General features: G+C 40.1%; 1 protein-coding gene across 2 annotated transcripts in view; it reads left to right on the forward strand.

Moving 5' to 3' along the window:
• Positions 1-19,918, forward strand: part of LOC134663178 (semaphorin-1A-like) — an 85,353-nt gene that overhangs the window by 62,508 nt on the left and 2,927 nt on the right. For both annotated transcript variants that reach the window (XM_063519544.1, XM_063519543.1), the window contains exons 2-8: positions 9,750-9,897; positions 11,303-11,399; positions 12,170-12,221; positions 17,563-17,815; positions 18,634-18,827; positions 19,013-19,154; positions 19,236-19,917. In XM_063519544.1, coding sequence (XP_063375614.1) covers positions 9,807-9,897; positions 11,303-11,399; positions 12,170-12,221; positions 17,563-17,815; positions 18,634-18,827; positions 19,013-19,154; positions 19,236-19,917 — 1,511 coding nt within the window. In that variant the 5' untranslated portion in view covers positions 9,750-9,806. The remainder of the gene's footprint in view (positions 1-9,749; positions 9,898-11,302; positions 11,400-12,169; positions 12,222-17,562; positions 17,816-18,633; positions 18,828-19,012; positions 19,155-19,235; position 19,918) is intronic.

A 19,918-nucleotide genomic window follows, 5' to 3' on the forward strand; every position in this document is an offset into this window, starting at 1 on the left:
AGAAGCGGCAATAAATTATACGCTGATATGTAAAAATGGCGAAAAACTGCCATTTACTCGTATCGTCTAGGCTTGGTACTTGTTACTGTACGTTATCCTCTGAGCTCGGCAGTGAGAAATATTCGTTGTGGTCGACAAAGAAATAACCGCAGCTTCCCGAGCCTCGACCGCGTGGGACCGTTGACTCGGCCACGCCACAAGCTCAAATGTCAACCGCGTCTGCGTAATTGCAAACGTATCTTGTTTATACCTTACATAGGCATGTAAATGTAACCCTATCCAGAAGTTACTTTCCACACGTTTCCAGTTTCCATCCATTAAAATCCCAAACTGCGCGGGTTGATAAATAAGTTACTAAATGGGATATGTACCCACATGATATTTTCCATTGCTACTCGTAGTTTCCAAACCAGCCCTTCCCATAAAATATTCATTTCTTCCTTCTTTGCATTTTCGTATGTTCTTATTTCGTATTTGAAGTTAGTGCGCGACATTATATTTATTACTTTTGCTGTTTCAGTCTATAACAGATGTTTGTTTTAATTTAAGTTTGGTCTAACATGAACTTAATTACGTTTTAGTGCGCCGGTTGCAACGTCGAGCGTACTTAACCAATATCGATGATGCAAAGATTGCTCCGTAACATAATTTATTAGAGTAACGACGCTATTACCTTCCGCTCGATAACCGCTCGTTTGTTTAGCACAGTAATTGTGCCGCCAGATCCAGCACCGATCAATTGTACGTTCACAGAAGTAATATATACCGAACCGGCAGCAGAATTCGCGTTAACGAGGCGCAGTACACCGATGTTCTGTTAAGCGTTTTGCGAAAATGCAACAATCGGTGTGCAACAGAAGAGTGGAGCCCAGCGTTGTTTTACTGCAGCACGCCACTACGCCTTGCGCTTGCACCCCACTCAATCCTTTGAGCCACATCTGTGCACTGAGTGACGCCTTCTGTTATTGAAAATCACAACCCTTTTTAGTTACAAAGCTATTCACAATTGTTTAAGCAAATGTTAAGGTAATGTAGCGTGAAATGCGCTTTGTTTGTTTCTCCCTCTAATGCTGTAGGTATCCATTTTAATGTTTATATACTTAGCCATAAGAATCACTGGACACGTAGGTACTCGGTCTTTCTTCTCTGTCTAACCATTAACGACAAACGTGATGTGAACTTTAAACTAAAGCGCACTTATAACCCGCATGGTTCGCTTGTAAACAATTTAATCTGAAAAAGGCGATGTTATAGCTATATAAAATTACTGTTTACAAGCGGGTAAATGTGTCGATGCATATCAAATCGTCATATGGAACATCATGGTATAATGTAATTTGTGCCCAATTTTAAAGAGTTAATTATAGGTAGGTAACGTTGACATTTAAATTGAGATCTCTGCCGAATTTCTTCATCATTTGTAGGTAAACTAATTGTGTTGTATGCATACTGCATGTAGGTTATGATAAGTCTTCTGTTGACATTTGTCTATTTGCGATGTTCATTCCTTTAATACAGATAGTTTCGGTAGCACGTATTTTCTATGTTATTCCCGTAGTAGTCCCATATTTTACATTGGCGATGAGCTGAACTCATGTTATTCTCGATGTTGGATTGTGCATAAGCGTGTGGTGTCGTGTGGGCGCAATGGGGGTCGGTAAAATTGAACCATTCGACGCGAACAAAGATAAGTGGTCGTCATACGTGGACCGCCTTGAACAATATTTTATTGTTAATGATATCGAGGAAGCAAAGAAAGTTGCTACACTAATTACGTTTATTGGCGGCCCTACATATGAACTGCTAGTGACTCTTTGTTCACCAAAGAAACCACACGAAGTGAAGTATGATGACATCAAAAAAATTATGCTACAACATCTGCAGCCAACGCCTAGCATATTAGCTGAGAGGTACAAGTTTCGGCAAAGAACGCAAACTAAAAGTGAGTCTATATCGGACTACGTGGCAGCTTTGAAGGAGTTGGCTAGAACGTGTGACTTTAAGACGGGATTAGACGACAATTTAAGGGATCAGCTTGTCTGTGGCTTGTTTAGTGAGATGATCAGACAGAGACTTTTTGCGGAAGATGAAGTTAGTTTCTCAAAAGCTTATAAACTAGCCACCGCCTTAGAAGCGGCGGAGACGAACGCGGCAGCAGTGGTGAACGGCAAGCGGCCGAACGACGACGGTGCCGTAGCATGTCATGCTGTCACGAGTGAAACTCGCCGCAGCGAGGGACGACACGCGACAGCGGCAAGCGGCGAGCGAGCGCGCGGCCGCTACAGCGAGGGCGCAGCCGGCGGGAGCGGCGCGCCGGGCGCAGCGGCGGGAGCGTCGGGCGCGGGCCAGGGCCGCGCGGGCCAGGCTGGTGGAGCGGCTCGCGGGCGCGGCGCCGGGAGCGGCTGGACTCGCTCGACTTGTCGGGCTTGCGGCGGACAACATGATACAGCCGGATGCAAATTTCGCGTATACGTGTGTCGTGTATGTAATCGGGAAGGCCACCTTAAAAGAATGTGCCCTAAACTTGGCGCGGGCGGCGCGAGTTACGCAGACGGCAATTACGTCGAAGAAGTAAACGACTCGGATACCGACGATAGCGTCGAGGTAATTACTTCAATTTATAACATAAGTCCCTCAAAAGACTACAAACCATATATCTTAACATTACTCGTTAATAATAAACAGTTGGAAATGGAGGTAGACACCGGTAGTCGCATATCGTGTATTAGTCTTGATTGCTATCGCGAAATGTTTGTTGACTGTGATTTAATAGATTCCAATCTGTCTTTGCGATATTACACCGGTCCGCCTGTAACAATTGTAGGAAAAATAAGGCCTGTTGTTGAATATAAAGATCAGGTACGGGAATTTACTTTGTATGTCGTGAAGGGCGGGCGGACGTCTTTAATCGGGCGCGAATGGTTAGAAGAGCTCGGTATTGTGGACCGCGACAGTTTCCCGTGTAATAGTATAGTTACGGGAGGGAAATTTGATTTGCACTCGTTCAGTTCCAGATACGCGCAGGTTTTTGAAGACGGGCTGGGGTGCTACACGGGTGAGCCGGTGGGCTTTCGGCTGCGAGACGGCGCGACGCCCGTGTTCTTGCGCGCACGCCCTCTAGCGTTTGCCTTGCGCGAACCGGTCGACCGCGCGCTGGACCAGCTGGTGAGTGACGGCATCATAACCCCGGTCGAGTGTTCGGATTGGGCCACACCAATTGTACCAGTAGTCAAATCGGACGGCTCGATTCGTATCTGTGCTGATTATAAACTTACGCTCAACAAATGGCTAGAAATAGATAGGTATCCTCTACCTAGGATTGACGATCTGTTGGTAAAATTAAACGGCGGGGACAAATTTTCTAAAATCGATCTAAGTCAGGCTTATGCGCAATTTCCGTTGGATGATACCAAGAAATTTACCACTATTAATACCCATAAAGGCCTATTTCAGTATAATCGCCTCGTCTACGGGCTCGCGTCGAGTCCTGGCATCTTCCAACGTAAACTAGAACAAATGTTTGCTGACTTACCCTCGGTAGGAGTCTATCTAGATGATGTGATCATAACGGCGAAAAATGACGATGAACATTTAAAAATACTTTGTCAGGTTTTTGACAGATTACTAAAGTACGGTCTGAAAATAAAGAAAGAGAAGTGTACTTTTTTCGCAGAGTCGGTCACCTATTTAGGGTTTGTTATTTCAAGAGATGGAGTGTCAGCATGCTCAAGTAAAGTAGAAGTCATCAATAAAATGTGTAGTCCACAGAATGTTTCAGAGTTGCGATCATTTCTGGGAATGATAATGTACTACGCAAAATTTGTTAAAAACTTGAGCACAATATTATCTCCGATGTATGAATTACTCAAAAAAGATGTCAAGTTTGTTTGGAGTAAAGAGTGTCAGGCCGCATTTGAGAAAATAAAAAAGATGTTGCAGTCGAGTGAGGTGCTGGCGCACTACTCGAGCGAGCTCCCGCTGGTGCTGACGACGGACGCGAGCAGCACGGGGGTAGCCGCCGTGATCGCGCACCGCACGCCGGCCGGCGGCGGCGAGCGGCCTGTCGCCTATGCGAGTCGAGTGCTAAGTTCAGCGGAGAGACACTACTCGCAGATTGAGAAAGAGGCACTTGCGATTATATATGGTGTTCAAAAATTTCACCAGTATTTATATGGAAGGAAATTTCTCTTGAAGACGGATCACAAACCCCTGGTAACCATTTTTGGAGACAAAGCCGGAATACCCGCTATGGCTGCGAGTCGACTACAGAGATGGGCGGTGATCATGTCTGGGTATAATTTTGACATAGAGTATGTTCGGAGTGAAGAAAATGGAGCGGATGCCTTGTCGCGATTAATTACCGGACCCGATAGAACAGTACGACCGGAGGTAACTTATCTTAATTACGTGCAAAACTTTTTACCTATTACAAGCACGGATATTAAAAAAGCAACGGACAAAGACTCCATTCTGGTAAAAGTTAAAATGTATATTGCTTCGGGATGGCCGACTTATTGCGATGATGAGAATCTTAAACCGTATTACATCCGCAGAAACGAGCTGTATATAGAGGCCGGGTGTATACTATGGGGGTACAGGGTGATAGTACCTACTGTTTATCAAAATAACATTCTACAAGAGCTACATGTTGGCCATGTCGGCATGGTAAAAATGAAGAGCACGGCCCGCAGCTACGTGTGGTGGCCCGGCATCGACGCGGACGTGGAGCGCGTGTGCCGCGAGTGCGCCGCGTGCGTGGCTGAGAGCAGCGCGCCGCCGCGGGCGCCGCCCAAGCCGTGGCCGTATATTACAGAACCATGGACGCGTCTACATGTTGATTTTTTAGGCCCTATTGAAAACGAATCTTTTTTTGTTATTATAGACTCGACGACAAAATGGATCGAGATTTTCCGAATGTCAAGGACTACTGCTTCATCGGTGATTAAAGTTTTGTGTGAAACTTTTTCTAGATTTGGTTTGCCTAGGTCGATTGTTTCAGATAATGGCCCTCAATTTTGTAGCGCAGAATATGATCGATTCTTGCAATCAAACGGCATTGAAAAAATACTTACACCAACATACCATCCCGCGTCTAACGGCGCTGCCGAAAACGCCGTGAAGCTCTGTAAAAAAGCAATCAAGAAAGCAAAGCGAGAGGGGGTCGATATCGACTTAGCCTTGCAAGCATACCTGATGTCCTACAGGAACGCAATCCATGGCACGACGGGCGATTCTCCTGCGCTATTGCTGCAAAAACGCAGGCTGCGCTGCCGATTAGATTTACTTCGTGGAGGGGAGGAGCGTGAGCGTACTGTGCAACGCGCGCAAGAGCGGCAAGTTCGAGCGGCTGGGGGTCGCAAACGTCAATTTCAAGTTGGGGACCTAGTGCACATGCGTGAGCAGGCCAATCCGGATAGGTGGGTAAAGGGTACAGTTAAAGAGGTAGTAGGCTCTAGGAATTACATGGTGAAAAGGGCGGATGGTACGCTAGTCAAAAAACATGTTGACCAAATTAAGCTCAGTATGCACAATCGTACAGGTACTCGGTTGGTGTGGCCTGATTGGGATACGTCTGGCGGTGAGGTGTCTGGTCCAGTCGACGCGGCTTCGGCAGGCGCGAGTGTCGCGGCCGCGCATGAGCACGGGCCCGAGCCGGCCGCTGCTGAACAAGCGGTACCGTTGCCGAGAGCTCAAGCGGGTACTAGTAGTTATGGTCGGCCCTTAAAACCCGTTAGATACTTCCCTATGCCAGAAATTGATTAAAACTGTTTTGTTATTAATGTTTAAGTAGTTATAATTCTGGGATGCAGTATACCTACTTAAATAAGTGTGAGGGTGTGTTGTATGCATACTGCATGTAGGTTATGATAAGTCTTCTGTTGACATTTGTCTATTTGCGATGTTCATTCCTTTAATACAGATAGTTTCGGTAGCACGTATTTTCTATGTTATTCCCGTAGTAGTCCCATATTTTACACTAATCATTTTAAACGTTCCAAAATTGATTAACTACTTACTTATCATACTTGTGCCGGAATTTTGAATCGTTTTACTTTCTTGTATGCTCAGTGTAGGTACTCGTAGAATTCCATAGTTGCCCGCGTCCGTTTTACCTGAGAGGGGATAACTTTTTTCAATAACTGAAAAATGGGTCAACTATGTATGTTCAAAATACCTAGTTTTTTTCGTATTATGGGGAGGGGGATGGGGGCATAATTTCGGTCTTTCGGAGCGATTATTTCTGAAAGTGTGTTTTTTTATGTATTTTTATCATGGACGCCACACACCCATAGGATTGAAGCGATTTTTTTTTTATATCAGTTTGTCGGCATGATTGATACTGACATGCAAAATTTCAGATTTCAGATCACTGTGCTAAATCGTGAATAGAAATAAACTGTATCAAAGCATAAAAGATAGAGCTTAACAACGAGAACTATAACAAAGCGGGCAGCCAACCGCTCACGGCCGGCGCTACCAGACAATCGAGTTTTGCTTCTCACAATCACGAGACAGGTTAGCATGGACGAGAATAGTTAAATACGAAAAAAGTAGAATGCGAATCCTGACAAACGGGAGGATGCATACCTCCTGCGTGCGATGCATCCCGCACCGTGAGACCGCGCCAACTCGCCTCGAGCCACAGAATAAGTAATAGTATCTAGAGCTCCGTGCGTCAGGGCGACATCCACTACGTTATTACCATCATTTATTTTTTCTTATTCACTCAATTTCCATATTGACGATGAAAAAAACTTAAAATAGCGTGAGAAACAAACTTGATCACTCATCAAAAACATGTTTTCAAGAACTATAGCTACAGTGATTAAATACTTATCTGAAGTCTGATAAAATAAATAGGTAGCAGGTACTTTACTACGCAGGTACGTGATATTAAGTTGCAAATGAGATAATTAACAGCGAGGTCACGTAATTATTTTGCTTTAAGCAGTTTCTTTTTAAGGAGTGTTATGATTAACTGGTAAAATTTCCGGTGTCCCACGAATATGGTGCTGCCTTGTACCACGCATGTGAAGAGATAATAATCACGATGTGAGATAATAAATTAGTCCACCGTCTGTCGGTCTAATTTCAGAACAATTTAACTGATTTGGCTCAACCATTGATCTTATTTTACAAGAATGAAGTCTCTTGCTCAGCTGCGCGCTGCTATTTTCCATGATCGAAACTTATTATAAATGTAAGAACCCGGTCGCGTCTAACTGTCAGATAAAACAGTTATGAACAGTCGATTAGATTACCAACCTACTTCCGTTTTTGCCGATAAAATGTTTATTAGTACTGTTAAGCCAAACTTGTACAGATACTAAAAAAAAGGGCTTCTTAAGTAATTAAGAGGAAAGGGGGCAAGGTAGCGTGACCGGGCTTCTCCATAAAAACGTAGTCTCCATTTTCCTCTCTGGATATTAACATTATAGAAAATATATTAACGCAATTTTATGCATATTAGAGGTTTTTCGATTTTTTTAATGATTATGTGAGTTAGGAGCTTTTAAAAATTTGAAGCAAACTTTTTTGCCTTCCTAACTCTTATAATAATAAAAAAAACAACGGGTTGCACTCAGGGAGTGCCAGCAGAAGTGAAAACTCAATGACTATTGCAAAATGAACTATGTATAATTGAGGTTAATCCGCCATCTAGCGTTAGCGTTAATTACTTGAAACCCCTAAGCACATCACTGTTAGTACTCGAGTTATATTAATACCAGTTAGATCGAAACTCACTAGATGGCATTTAAATCAATAAAGAAAAAGTCAATGTCATTACATGTAACAGTTTTTCGATCAGGTCACGTGATCGTCTTACGGTCACGTCATCTCTCGCGAGTTTAACATTTTTTCCCCACCTCAAAAAGTGCACAGCGCCGCTAAAGAAGTTTTCACTTCAAAAATCGAATAAAATTCAAGAAATTTTTAAAAACAATTTCCATAAAGACAATATCCAGGGAAGAAAATGGGGACTACGAGTACGTTTGTATGTAGAAGCGATCGTCCACTACCGTATTAAAGATTAGGTACTCAACTAGGAATATGCAATAAAATGTATAGGAAATTGATATGCATGATAGGTCTAGGCATATTCGTGTTGCAATAGGGATATTTGCGACAGAGTTTACCGCGTTTTACTGGCCATCAATATCATAATTGATGTAAACGCAGCTTCATGTGCTTCATGTATAGGGATGATGAGTGATGACACATGTTGAATTTTATAACAAAATCTAGTAAAATAGATAGCAAATGAGCAATTCATCACAATATTGTAGAAATTAAAAGAATATATGGAAATGATACAAAAATACAGCACCTGTAAGTTTTATAATTTAAGTTTTTTTTAACTTCCAAAAACGAAATAAGTAAGGATACCATTCGATTCCTCACATTTTACCCAAAAAAAGATTGTACAGCAACTATACACATAAACGCAATATTTCACCGACAAAAACGTAATTTTCTTGTTTTGTTCATACTTCAAGATGCGATCTCAGTGACCTTGACGTCACGTTCATATAGCGATTTGTTGGGTGCGTTTCGCGAGTGAAGTACGACTGTCGGACTTTGACTATGATTTCTGACTTTTGTTTTGCTTTAATGCAATGGGTCCCATAGATACATTTGATCCTAAAAACAAACCTGATTGATTGATACCTTAAATGAAAACTTGTCATGTAGCCTATTATTGTCTAATAGCAGATACTAGTAATTATAGAAGATTGCTAACCTTCATACCATATCGTGTGCCCCATCAACCCATCATATACTGAACTGAGTAGGTAATGCTTAACATGCTAACTAAATAAGGCTTGACATGTAATATTTAAAATATTATGAATGTCTATGTCTATATGCGTCTAAAATACTTTTATTTACTTTCATTGAATTTATGTGACTATACAAGTAGTAAGTACCTAATTGTATCATCAGTAGTTCTAATACTACACGATTTTGCACCGCCTACAACTTATCTGCTTTGCCTAAAGGTTGACTGGTAGAAATGCCTTATGGCATTAATTTCGCGTTTTGTGCAATGTGTTTTATTATTTGCAATAAATTAAATTAAATTAAATTAAATAATTATTTATTTCAGAAAATAGTTTCCATAATATTAGTAACTTATTATTATAACTCTTAACCTATGTTAGTGACAGTATCTATCTATATATATATATCTAATCTATTACTATAATTTTAACTACTACAAGCATGAAGGCTAATCCAGTACTCCCAGAATGCGCCATCCATCCTGTCTGCGACTGTGGCTAGTAGACTGTTGGCGCTGCCGCGTACGCGCCGCACCAGCGACGCCACCCGCTTGCGCATGATGGCGTGGAAGCCGTCTGTGCGCGCCTCCGCGAACATGCCGCTAGCGCTGCAATAGCGCGGCAGCCCCAACAGCATCCTAAAAGCGTTATTATATTGGACGCGTAGGGCGCTGTAAGTTTTTTGAGTAAAGTTGATCCATAGGCTGCAAGTGTAAAATGACTGACAGTACGCCTTAAAAAGGGTGTAAATAAATATTAAATAAATAAATATGGCAGCATAAATTCTATAGTAGTATGATGACAGTTTTCATACGCGCAAAGTTGAAATGCAAAACTAATAAATAGCACCACCTACAACAACGGTGTTGTATGGATGGAGGTTAACACTCTTGATTAATTTACTCTTTGTCAATAGTTAAACGATTTTGCCTGTGCGACTTTGACATATATTTTTGCTTGTTACAGAGCACACGGCGGGGGAAGATGGCGTGTGTAGAAAGGACGAGATAGGCTGCTGGCAACATGGCCGTCGCCCGAGCGGTGCTAGTGCTGCTGGCGTCCACGGCACAGGCGTGGATGCCCGATGCCAACGCGCGCATACATATCAAATATGGTAAGTACCTACTGATATACACACTTACACAGTAGAAGTAAAGAAGATGAGGGTCAGGTTCTTTCTAGCTATGCTGGTTTGTCGATATCTATGTTATATTGGTACTGTTAGTGTAGGTACAGTAAACTACCTAGTACCTACCTAACTAACCTAACTAGGTATCTGCAGATAATTGACAGCCCATAAGTTTACAAACTTCTATCTCTGTCCTGTCCATAAGAAAACTGATAATTATACTTATTAATGATAATAATTGTATAAACATATGTTCATATGTACTATAGATAGTACTATCTATAGTATAAACGACGGGTTTGATATTGTTTTGATACGACCTTGACGATATCTTGGTGACCGGTGGGCATCTCACGCACGACTTTCATTGCATTTCGCATGCACCAATCAGCGGGAGCGATCTTCAAGGTCGTATCAAAACAATCAATAATTCAAAATCGGCCTTCTCGGTTATTGACGATGTTAGTCGACTGACGGTAGTAAGTAGTAAATATCGTAGTCAAGTGCAAATTAAACTTCCCGTTTGTAAAAAGCACCGTCATTAATAACGTCCGTTACACGTATTTACCTGATCACGCTATCGAATTTACAATTCACAATTACACAGGTGCAAGGACCCAACAAAGCGTGTCATATTGATACGTGAGAATTTCCCAACCGATGATTATGAAATCGTAAATTCACATTGTTGATAAACGCTGCACAATGAGTGCATTGTTCGCTTGATCCCAGTGATATTGGGTCTTGCTAAAAACGGATCTACCTATGTTAGTTACGTAGAGCAAAAAATTCTATGGATTGCTTAATAGGCGAATAATGCTTACCATGATGGATAAAATTACAATTTTACTTTACTGCAATTTACCTACCATTTTCAGATTTTATTGTTTTTTCTTACTTTATGTACTTGTTAATTGTATAACGATTTTTTATTAGAACTTCTCGTTTAAGGCAATCTAAAATTACTGAAAAAATTACCTATGCATTTAAAACATTTCGGTGCACTACCAAAAACAAACATTGTTCTGTTTGCGTGAATTTCATTGATTGTTTTTGTTTTTATTGAGTCGTATTCTTCGCTTATATTAAATTCGCTTTTTTAAAACAATGGTAATATGCGCCGTGTAAATTAGAACAGTCTCTATGGCAGGCTTTGGACTATGAATTGTAATGTACGCACGAAACTGGTAGTGGAAGGGAAAGCTGTCACTAAACTGAACTGACAGCGTAATGTGGCGGTCGGGTAATGCGAGGCCACAAATCGCAGGTCATGCTCGCTCATTCCTTCACTAGCTTGTCCGTAATACGACGAATATTAATTTCATACCGAATCGTAACTCCATTAAGTCAATGACTCGGTATAAACTAAGTTATTATCGATTTGTTACAGGCGATGAAACTTCAGAACAGTTCGTCGGCGATGCGGCAGCGCCAGATCATTTCCGTATTTTAGATAAGGATGACTTCTCCATTATTCTCGGTGGCAGGTAAGTTATAAACCATTTGGATAACCCCAAAGTCTGTAAATCAAATATTGGTTTCAACGTGAACTCGCCGACAAATGACGTACAGTCAACCAATTTGATTCCTAGATCACTATTATAACCTTGTCGATTGAACTACATGACATACATCAGTACATCAGTCAATAAGCACTGTCGTAGAAGATAAGCAAATTGATCCATTATGACATGGTTTTATAGTGGCCTAGGAATCAAATTACTCGACTGGTCAGTGATTTCCAATAACTATATAGTACCGGGCTTTGTAACGGATGGAAAGAGATAAATGTATGTATAGTTAAATCTCATTTTAATAACCCCATGACATCTACAAAAGTGGTACTCGTAGTGTTCCTAGAGTTACATGATGTTTGGTTAATAACCAATATTATTGTTCCTCCATCTTTTTTTCAATTCGCCAACGTGTTGATGATATTTCTGGTCGCGCCAGGGCCCGTGTCTGAAACATGATTGCTTGCATGCCTCATAACGAAGGAAACCAAAATATATTTTTTCTTGTATGAGCCTCAAGTTTTATCTGAGCGCTAAACGTGATGATTACCAAGTAAAACAGAATTAGCATCGAATAGCCTAATTTCCATAAAAAGATGCTACGCGGGGAATGTTAAGTTGTGTTTGGGCAGGTGTGCACCTCGCCGTCTCAGCGCTGCGATCCCCGACTGCTTGAATTAAACGCACCTTGTTTCGGCTTGCATATTTAATTGTCGCCACTAATTCAACCTATTTTGTTCCAGGAACACTGTCTACAACCTCAGCCTGTACGACTTGTCGGAAAATTTAGATCAGGTAATGTTTATTCATTATTCATTTGCATGTAAAAGGATATTCTTTGTAGAAATGCTATTCTTTAGGTGGTATTGTGTCTTTACCTGAGATATTTAAAATGAATTTTAATTTTATGAAATCGCTGGTATAAAAATATACATCCGGAGGATATTGAGGTAAGTCTTTCAACTGCGATATGTTTCTATAATGTTAGGGACTGACAGGCGGTGCGGCGGTACACAAAAAATAGTACAAGGCCGGGAAGCGATAGCGTTTGATTTTAAAGCAGACAACAACCAGACCAGTGTTGCTAAACGGTAGCTCGGCAAGCCGACGTTTGCCAAGTGCCGATAGATAAGGGTTTATTAGGGATCCGTAACAAAACGTTAAGAATTATTTTATTAATATATGTACTTATTTGTTTAGTTACATTTAAATACATGAGACTTAATAGTATTTTATTTTTTTCCCGACTCATAAGAAGCTCCTAGACATTTCAAGTTTTTAAAAACGAACCAAGCGAAAAAAATACCTACTTGAAGATATTTTTAAAGTACCTACTTATTTACGTAGACTCTAATAAAGGATTGTATAATTTATTTATTCTACATATAAGTTACATATGTACGTAGTAAAATGTAGGCTGCAATCTGCATAAAAGAAATGTGTCTTCTAAACTAATAAAAAAAATTGGCGATTTTCTGCTAGTGATTTAAAAAATTTAAATTTGTATTGGTACTTGGTACAGACTCCCAAATTGCTGGATATCTGGAAGTCACTTTTTATTAGTTTAAACTCGGCAGTAATAAACATTAATTACGGAACCCTTGAAGCGAGACACCGGTTTTTCATGAAGCCGGTCGGCGACCCGCTAGCGCAGCCGCCGAAAGCCACGTATCGCACTACTACAGGTTTATGTATCTAATCTTGCGCAAACAACTTTACAACAGTTCCCCGTCCCCGCTGCTTTCCGTTGCACTCTCTGTTTATTCTTAGTTACGACCCATTTCGCTCGGCGCACTGTTTATTTTGTAAATCGTGCGATATTATTTACTTAAATAAAAATTCTGCTTTGAAACAACACACAATTGTCGTTGAAAGGTATCTGCCGGCTACCGGGGCGACGGCTTCCGCCAGATGAACTGAGATTTTTAATTTTTATGGATTACCCACTTGTGATTACTTAAACGTATAACTTTATACATTCCATGAATTCTATCATCATTGAAAAATGTGAAATAAGTTTAAATATTTTTTAATTGGCAAGGATCAATAAGTAGGGAACTTGTGTAGGTAACAAGTTTCCTTTGTAGGATAGTCTTACGAACTTTTCATTGTTATGTGAAATATCTAATACTTACATACGAAAAAAGTTTAATTTTAGAGGAGTCGAGTATAGAAACTCAAAATCCAAGTTTTGTGTTCATGCAGGAAAGTGACAATGCTCAACTCTCCCTTAAAAACATAACATACCATAGTTTATTCGAACCTAAATGACGTTACACACGCTAGGGGATGACTGATAGTAGATAACCAAGAGCGCAGCTTGGCAATTCATAATTCAAGCGGGCAACGATTAATGGCATTACAATGTGCGCATGAAACAAAAATACGACGGACGTAGGGCGGCTCGAGGGTGTTTGGCGCGCTGCCATCTCTGCCCGATATTGCTTTAGCGCAGCAAAATTCGATCGCTGAAACTAATATTCCATTAATTCATTCTTGAGCGCATCTTTGTAACTTAAGAAGTATGTAGGTACCTACTAACTGATCAGATAGAAATTTGATGTCAAGGAACTGCAAAACAGAAAACCAACCGATCTTCCTCGATCCGATATGAACAAGTAGCTTTCCGGAAAGTTAATGACTAAGTTACTTGTACACCTGTTATATTTATTCCGGTCTGAAACAGGGGTTACGGGTAATCAGTCAAAAAATAATACTTAAATACCTATCTTCAAACATGACAAAGCTATAAGTCGGTATAAAAAGTAAATAGTCAAATATTATCTTCGAGTCTTTAAAAAGAAAGAAGACCGCCAAACCGAGCTTATTTTATGCCGCAATTTAGGCTATTTCAAGCCGTATGGCTTTAACTTCGCACACAGTATGTCGACGATGTATATGTACGTATACCTAATCGTTGTTATGTTTGAAATCGGAAACCTTGAAAGACTCTTTAAACTTCACGTCACATGTTAAATCTAGCCCTATCGATGAATAATTCACGTGTGACACGGTGCCCGTACGTTAACTCGAAGCCCGAATACTAATAGCCAAGGGTACCTACTCAACTCCGTATGTCAATTTCTGCCGGGTATACCGCTTGATAATAAAAACCAAGTTCATATCAATAATGAATAAATAAAAAGGTATGTACCTTTTTTTCAACAACTACCATTTATGTAAATAATCATAACTAAAATTTTGGTAACAACTGAGGACAGTTAGAATTTATTTATTCCCAGTTGTTCCCAGTGGTAACAGGCGGGACGTACCTGTATTTTAATTAAAATTAATTTACGACAGGGAAACAATCATTCTAGCTATGTCACATGTATAAGTTAATGTTTGTATCTGACTTGTCGGGTTATTCCCACTAGTTACCACCGAGTTGTTACCAGTGGTAACTACTGGGAATTTTTTTCCCACCTTTTACCACTGGTAACTACTGGGAAAAATTATTCCCAGTAGTTACCACCAACTCGGTTTAGTGGTAACTACTGGGAATTTTTATTCCCAGTAGTTACCACCAAAATTTTGTTAGAGTTAAATACTAATAAAAACAGTATAAATAGTATAGTATAAATATAGAGTGATTATATAAATAATTATAAGTCGATTAGTGTTTTAGTAAACTGCCTTAAAAGTGACCAAAATTATTGAAACAGTTTAACCGGTACTAGTACAAAAACTATAATATATGTAAGGATAAATGTAATAATCCATTCAGATTATTTTTCAAGTGATTTTATTAGGTAATTCAAAATCACTCTATATTTATACTATACTATTTATACTGTTTTTATTAGTATTTAACTCTATCAAAATTTTGTTGGTAACTACTGGGAATAATTTTTCCCAGTAGTTACCAGTGGTAAAAGGTGGGATTAAAATTCCCAGTAGTTGCCACTGGTAACAACTTGGTGGTAACTAGTGGGAATAACCCGACTTGTCGCCCTGGTATTTGCACTTGTGGGGCTAAAGTTCTATTAATTTAATAGATACTGTAAGTCGGTATTAGGGCTTGCAATCCGGATATCCGTTTTATCCTGATATCCGTAAAATATACTATCCGGATTTCGGGTAAGTTGATATCCGGATAAAACGAATAATTCGAATACTAAATTTTTTAAGATAACTGCTTAAAAAAACGTTGAAAGTTATAATGTAAATCACGTTGTCGGTTGACTTTATTTATTTGGATACATTTTTACGTTATAAAAATTGTTTATTTAAATTATTACTCCTTGATTGCCGATTACACCCTTATTTTTTTATATTTGAGAATAATCTTATGCAGATCGACCTAAAGTGTAAAAATAAAACATGCTAAATATGTAAACAAAAGTTACTAGTAAATTGACATTCAGTGTCAATTTTAGTATGGCAATTTGTTTCTTACATAGTTAGCAAGTTCTATTGTATGACAGTTTAGCTCCGTAAAAGTAACTTTGAGTGTACTTGTACCGTGTTCCTGTCAAACTGATGCGCTGTCATTATTGCATGTTAGCGTCCGAGTACATGATTAACAAAGTGCGAACAGAACTAAAATGAGTCCAACGGAGAACTTCGGTTGATATTGAACTGCCAAACGAAATGCAGTAGGATTTAGCAGATATGATGAAGGTTTTAGCATTTTGTATTTGAATAAATCTGTAGTGAAAACCTTGACTGACTTTAAATGCAATGTAAAATCTCAACAAGGAGAGGTACTAACCTCTAACAGGTAGAAGATCTTATTTGATTCTCTAAATATTATCAAAACCACTATCAAGAAAAGAATTTTGCAGCATAGACTATCAATATTAAATGGAGGGTTGAGGTGTCGCCGTCGCCATAGCCTAGTAAATAATTGCAAATATAGTTTGTGTCAGCCGTTCGAAAATGTTTGCCGTACAATGATTTTAGTTTTTGGTGAGTTGAGTATAATTTCATTTTGCCATTATCACGTCACGTGGCAACTGGCAACTCCAGACAATAATAATTCGTTCTACCTTAACTAACCTAACCTCAGTTACACCAGTTGTATGTTTGTACTTGCACATCAACTTAAAAGCATCGGCGAAAAGGTAGAACGCCAAAAAATAGCTTAATACTTGCAGTTACGCAGCCTAGTATACGTAAAATTGTATTATATTATACTTTTTATTAAATACAAAGTAAGTATTTGAATTATCCGTTTTATCCGGATAGTCAAATAATAAATATTCGAAATATCCGGATACGAAAAAGGGGCGGATATTGCAAGCCCTAGTCGGTATTATAATATGTACATACAACGCAGTGTAACGGGACTCTAATGTACTATCAAATGCGCGACTAGAATTCTCGACGCAAAGTGCAATACCTTGTAACTGGCAAGGAGAAAGATACCTTGTCTCCGAGAATTATTAATAGGAACTTAACTGCCCACGTGCCGTTAGCTACTTTCATACACTAAACATAAACCGACTTAGTGGAATATTTTATGATGGCGCTTGTAGGTATGTTTGTTAACTAGACACAATGAATGAGTTATTAAATAAATAGAGTTATAAATGAATTATGAATTATTAGTTTACATGTTTTCATGGCTTTTGGAACCAAGACATGAACTTTTTTTTTACATAACGCAGAGTACACAATTACACGTATTGGACCAACGTAGGTCAATTTAAGAAACGGAGCTATGTGGTGGAATTAGATAGCAATATCGCTTGCTTCCTCGAACTCATCTCATAACTGCGTCCTTTAGGTTGGCCTACGTTGACCCAATATGTGTACCTACTCGGTATAAAGGCTTAAACGGAGGAAAATAGGTAGATACATAGAAATAAATAGAAAATGTTATATTTTGCGAGTGATCATATTAAACTGGTTCTACTATGATTCTTAGTCACTTATTAGGGTTCCTCCTAACGTGTCCGAGATTAACAGCTGACATTTGTTTGCTCACGATACAATAAGCTGCTGTCACTTCACAACTGGCTGTTACAAAACGAGCTCGCGACGCTCTTTACAAATTTTGCAAATGAGCCAAAACGGAGCATATATTGATTATTTAATCAAGTTGTATTGATACCTACCTACGTGGGAGTATCATTAGTCATCCTTTGATTCATTCATAATTTTGTTTACATTTTTAAATATTTGTTCGCAGCGCCTAGAATGGAATTCGACGGATGCTCATACGGAACTATGCCAGTTGAAAGGAAAATCATTAGACGAATGTCAAAACTACCCCCGTGTAGCAGCGAGGTCGCACGGGCGATTGCTAGTCTGCGGCACCAACGCGTTCAAACCGCTGTGCAGGCGGTACGCCCGGCACCCACCGACGCAACACCTGGAGGAGTTCGACGGCACCGGCCGCTGCCCCTACGATCCGCAACACAATTCGACCGCCATATTTGCCGGTAAGCTTCAAAGCTACTATTATTCCCTTCTAAATGCCAGTGATGAGCTTAACCTTTATGAATCGAACAATTTCCTGGCTGCGGCGTGATCACACATAGCAATGATCATCTAAGGAGCAGGCACGACGCCGCGCCACCCAGAGAGGGGTTGCACCGAACACGACGCGACGCCGCGATATGAATCAATTTATAGCCTTTACAGTTAGTCCTATCCAACCCACATTAGATGCCGTTATATTCTGAAATTCTAGTGATAATCTGCAAATATAATACGCTATAATAAGAAGTAAAATGAACTACGTGCACTTCAAAACCGCAATTCAAATTACAGTTAAACTTAATGACAGTAAGTTCGAGTATTGTACCCACAGTACAGACACGAATGGGATGAAGAAACCGCATAATTAGTGGCACGATTCCTTATTTGAGTCTTACCTATCCGTTAATGGACTCTGCTGTAATTTGCATAACATTGAAACAACTGAATGTCTAACCTACTTACTTTCACTATTTTTACGACACAACATAAGCGTGCATGCCTTTGGCATTCTCAGCAGAAGAGCTTGTAGGTCTACTCGTAGTGATTAAATATAGGTACTTAATACTATTTACGGCAACTTTACACAAGTAGTACAGATAATGTTAAAGTACCTACCTATGTCTTAAAATAAACGTATTGTCGTAAAACAGCATGTAACAAGACATATTGAAAACTCTATAAATACGAGTAGCACGTATGACGAACTACCTACTCATTAATTTGCTTTTGGTAGTTGGTGATTTCGATTTGTTTTGTAAGTTAAACTGTCTTTTTCTAGACGGTCAATTGTATACGGCGACGGCGGCGGACTTTTCCGGCACGGACCCGCTGATCTACCGCGAGCCGGTGCGCACGGAGCGCTCCGACCTGCGCCTGCTCAACGACCCCTCGTTCGTTGGCGCAGTCGCATCCACTAGCCACGTCTACTTCTTCTATCGCGAAACCGCCGTCGAATACATGAACTGTGGCAAGGTAACTCAAACTACCAAGTATGTTATTACGTCAATTCCAAAATTACATACGCTATTTAATGCTGTAATGCTTCAAGAGTAATCTGAGGTTTACTCAACGATAATCATGGCGGTTAACTAATATGTTACGATCGCTGTTTTTTATAGTTAAGTACTGCTCGCTAACTTTTATTATTTCTATTACAGTCGGTGTATTCGAGAGTAGCCAGAGTGTGTCTAAAAGATAAAGGAGGGCCACACACATTTAGTGACCGGTGGACCTCGTTTATGAAGACCCGTTTAAACTGTTCCATGTCTGGAGAATATCCGTTTTATTTTGATGAAATTCGTAAGTATTGTTGTTGATGTGACAACTCGTTAAGCTATCTGTTATGATGGATACATAAATTACGTATTTAAATTATTTCAGAAGCGACAACGGAATTAATCAACGGTATTTATGGGAGTGGCAGCAGCAGAAATGATATCATATATGCAGTATTTACTACACCGCAAAATGCTATCGGAGGCTCAGCAGTGTGCGCCTTTGCTATGAGAGATATTTTAGACGCATTTGAAGGGCCGTTCAAAGGCCAAGAAAGCATGAACTCTAACTGGTTGCCGTTAGAAAAGGATAAAGTTCCTGAACCTAGGCCGGGGGCCTGCGTTGAAGACAGCCGGACACTATCCGACTCGGGGGTCAACTTTATTAAAACGCATCCCCTGATGGATAAGTCAGTTTCGTCGTTCCTCCAGAGGCCAATCTTGACAAGAGTTAGTTTACAATATAGATTCTCAGCTATCGCTGTACACCCTCAAGTACAAGCCATGAATGGTAACAAATACGACGTTATATACGTCGGAACAGACGACGGTAGAGTAATAAAAGCGGTCAACGTTGCAGCCAACGATGGTGTTTTCGATTCCAGTAGCGATGAATACAGTAGAAACCCCGTGAGGACGGCCGTGATTTCCGAGGTACAAGTGCTACCTCAAGGCGTCCCGATCAAGCAGATGCACGTGGCCCTCACTACGGAGAAATTAATAATAGCGTCGGGTGACATCATTAAAGCCGTCTCGCTATCACACTGCGGCAACGTGCAATCGTGCAGG

Source organism: Cydia amplana, chromosome 4 (assembly GCF_948474715.1).
Source record: "Cydia amplana chromosome 4, ilCydAmpl1.1, whole genome shotgun sequence".
Classification (NCBI taxonomy): Eukaryota; Metazoa; Arthropoda; class Insecta; order Lepidoptera; family Tortricidae; genus Cydia; species Cydia amplana.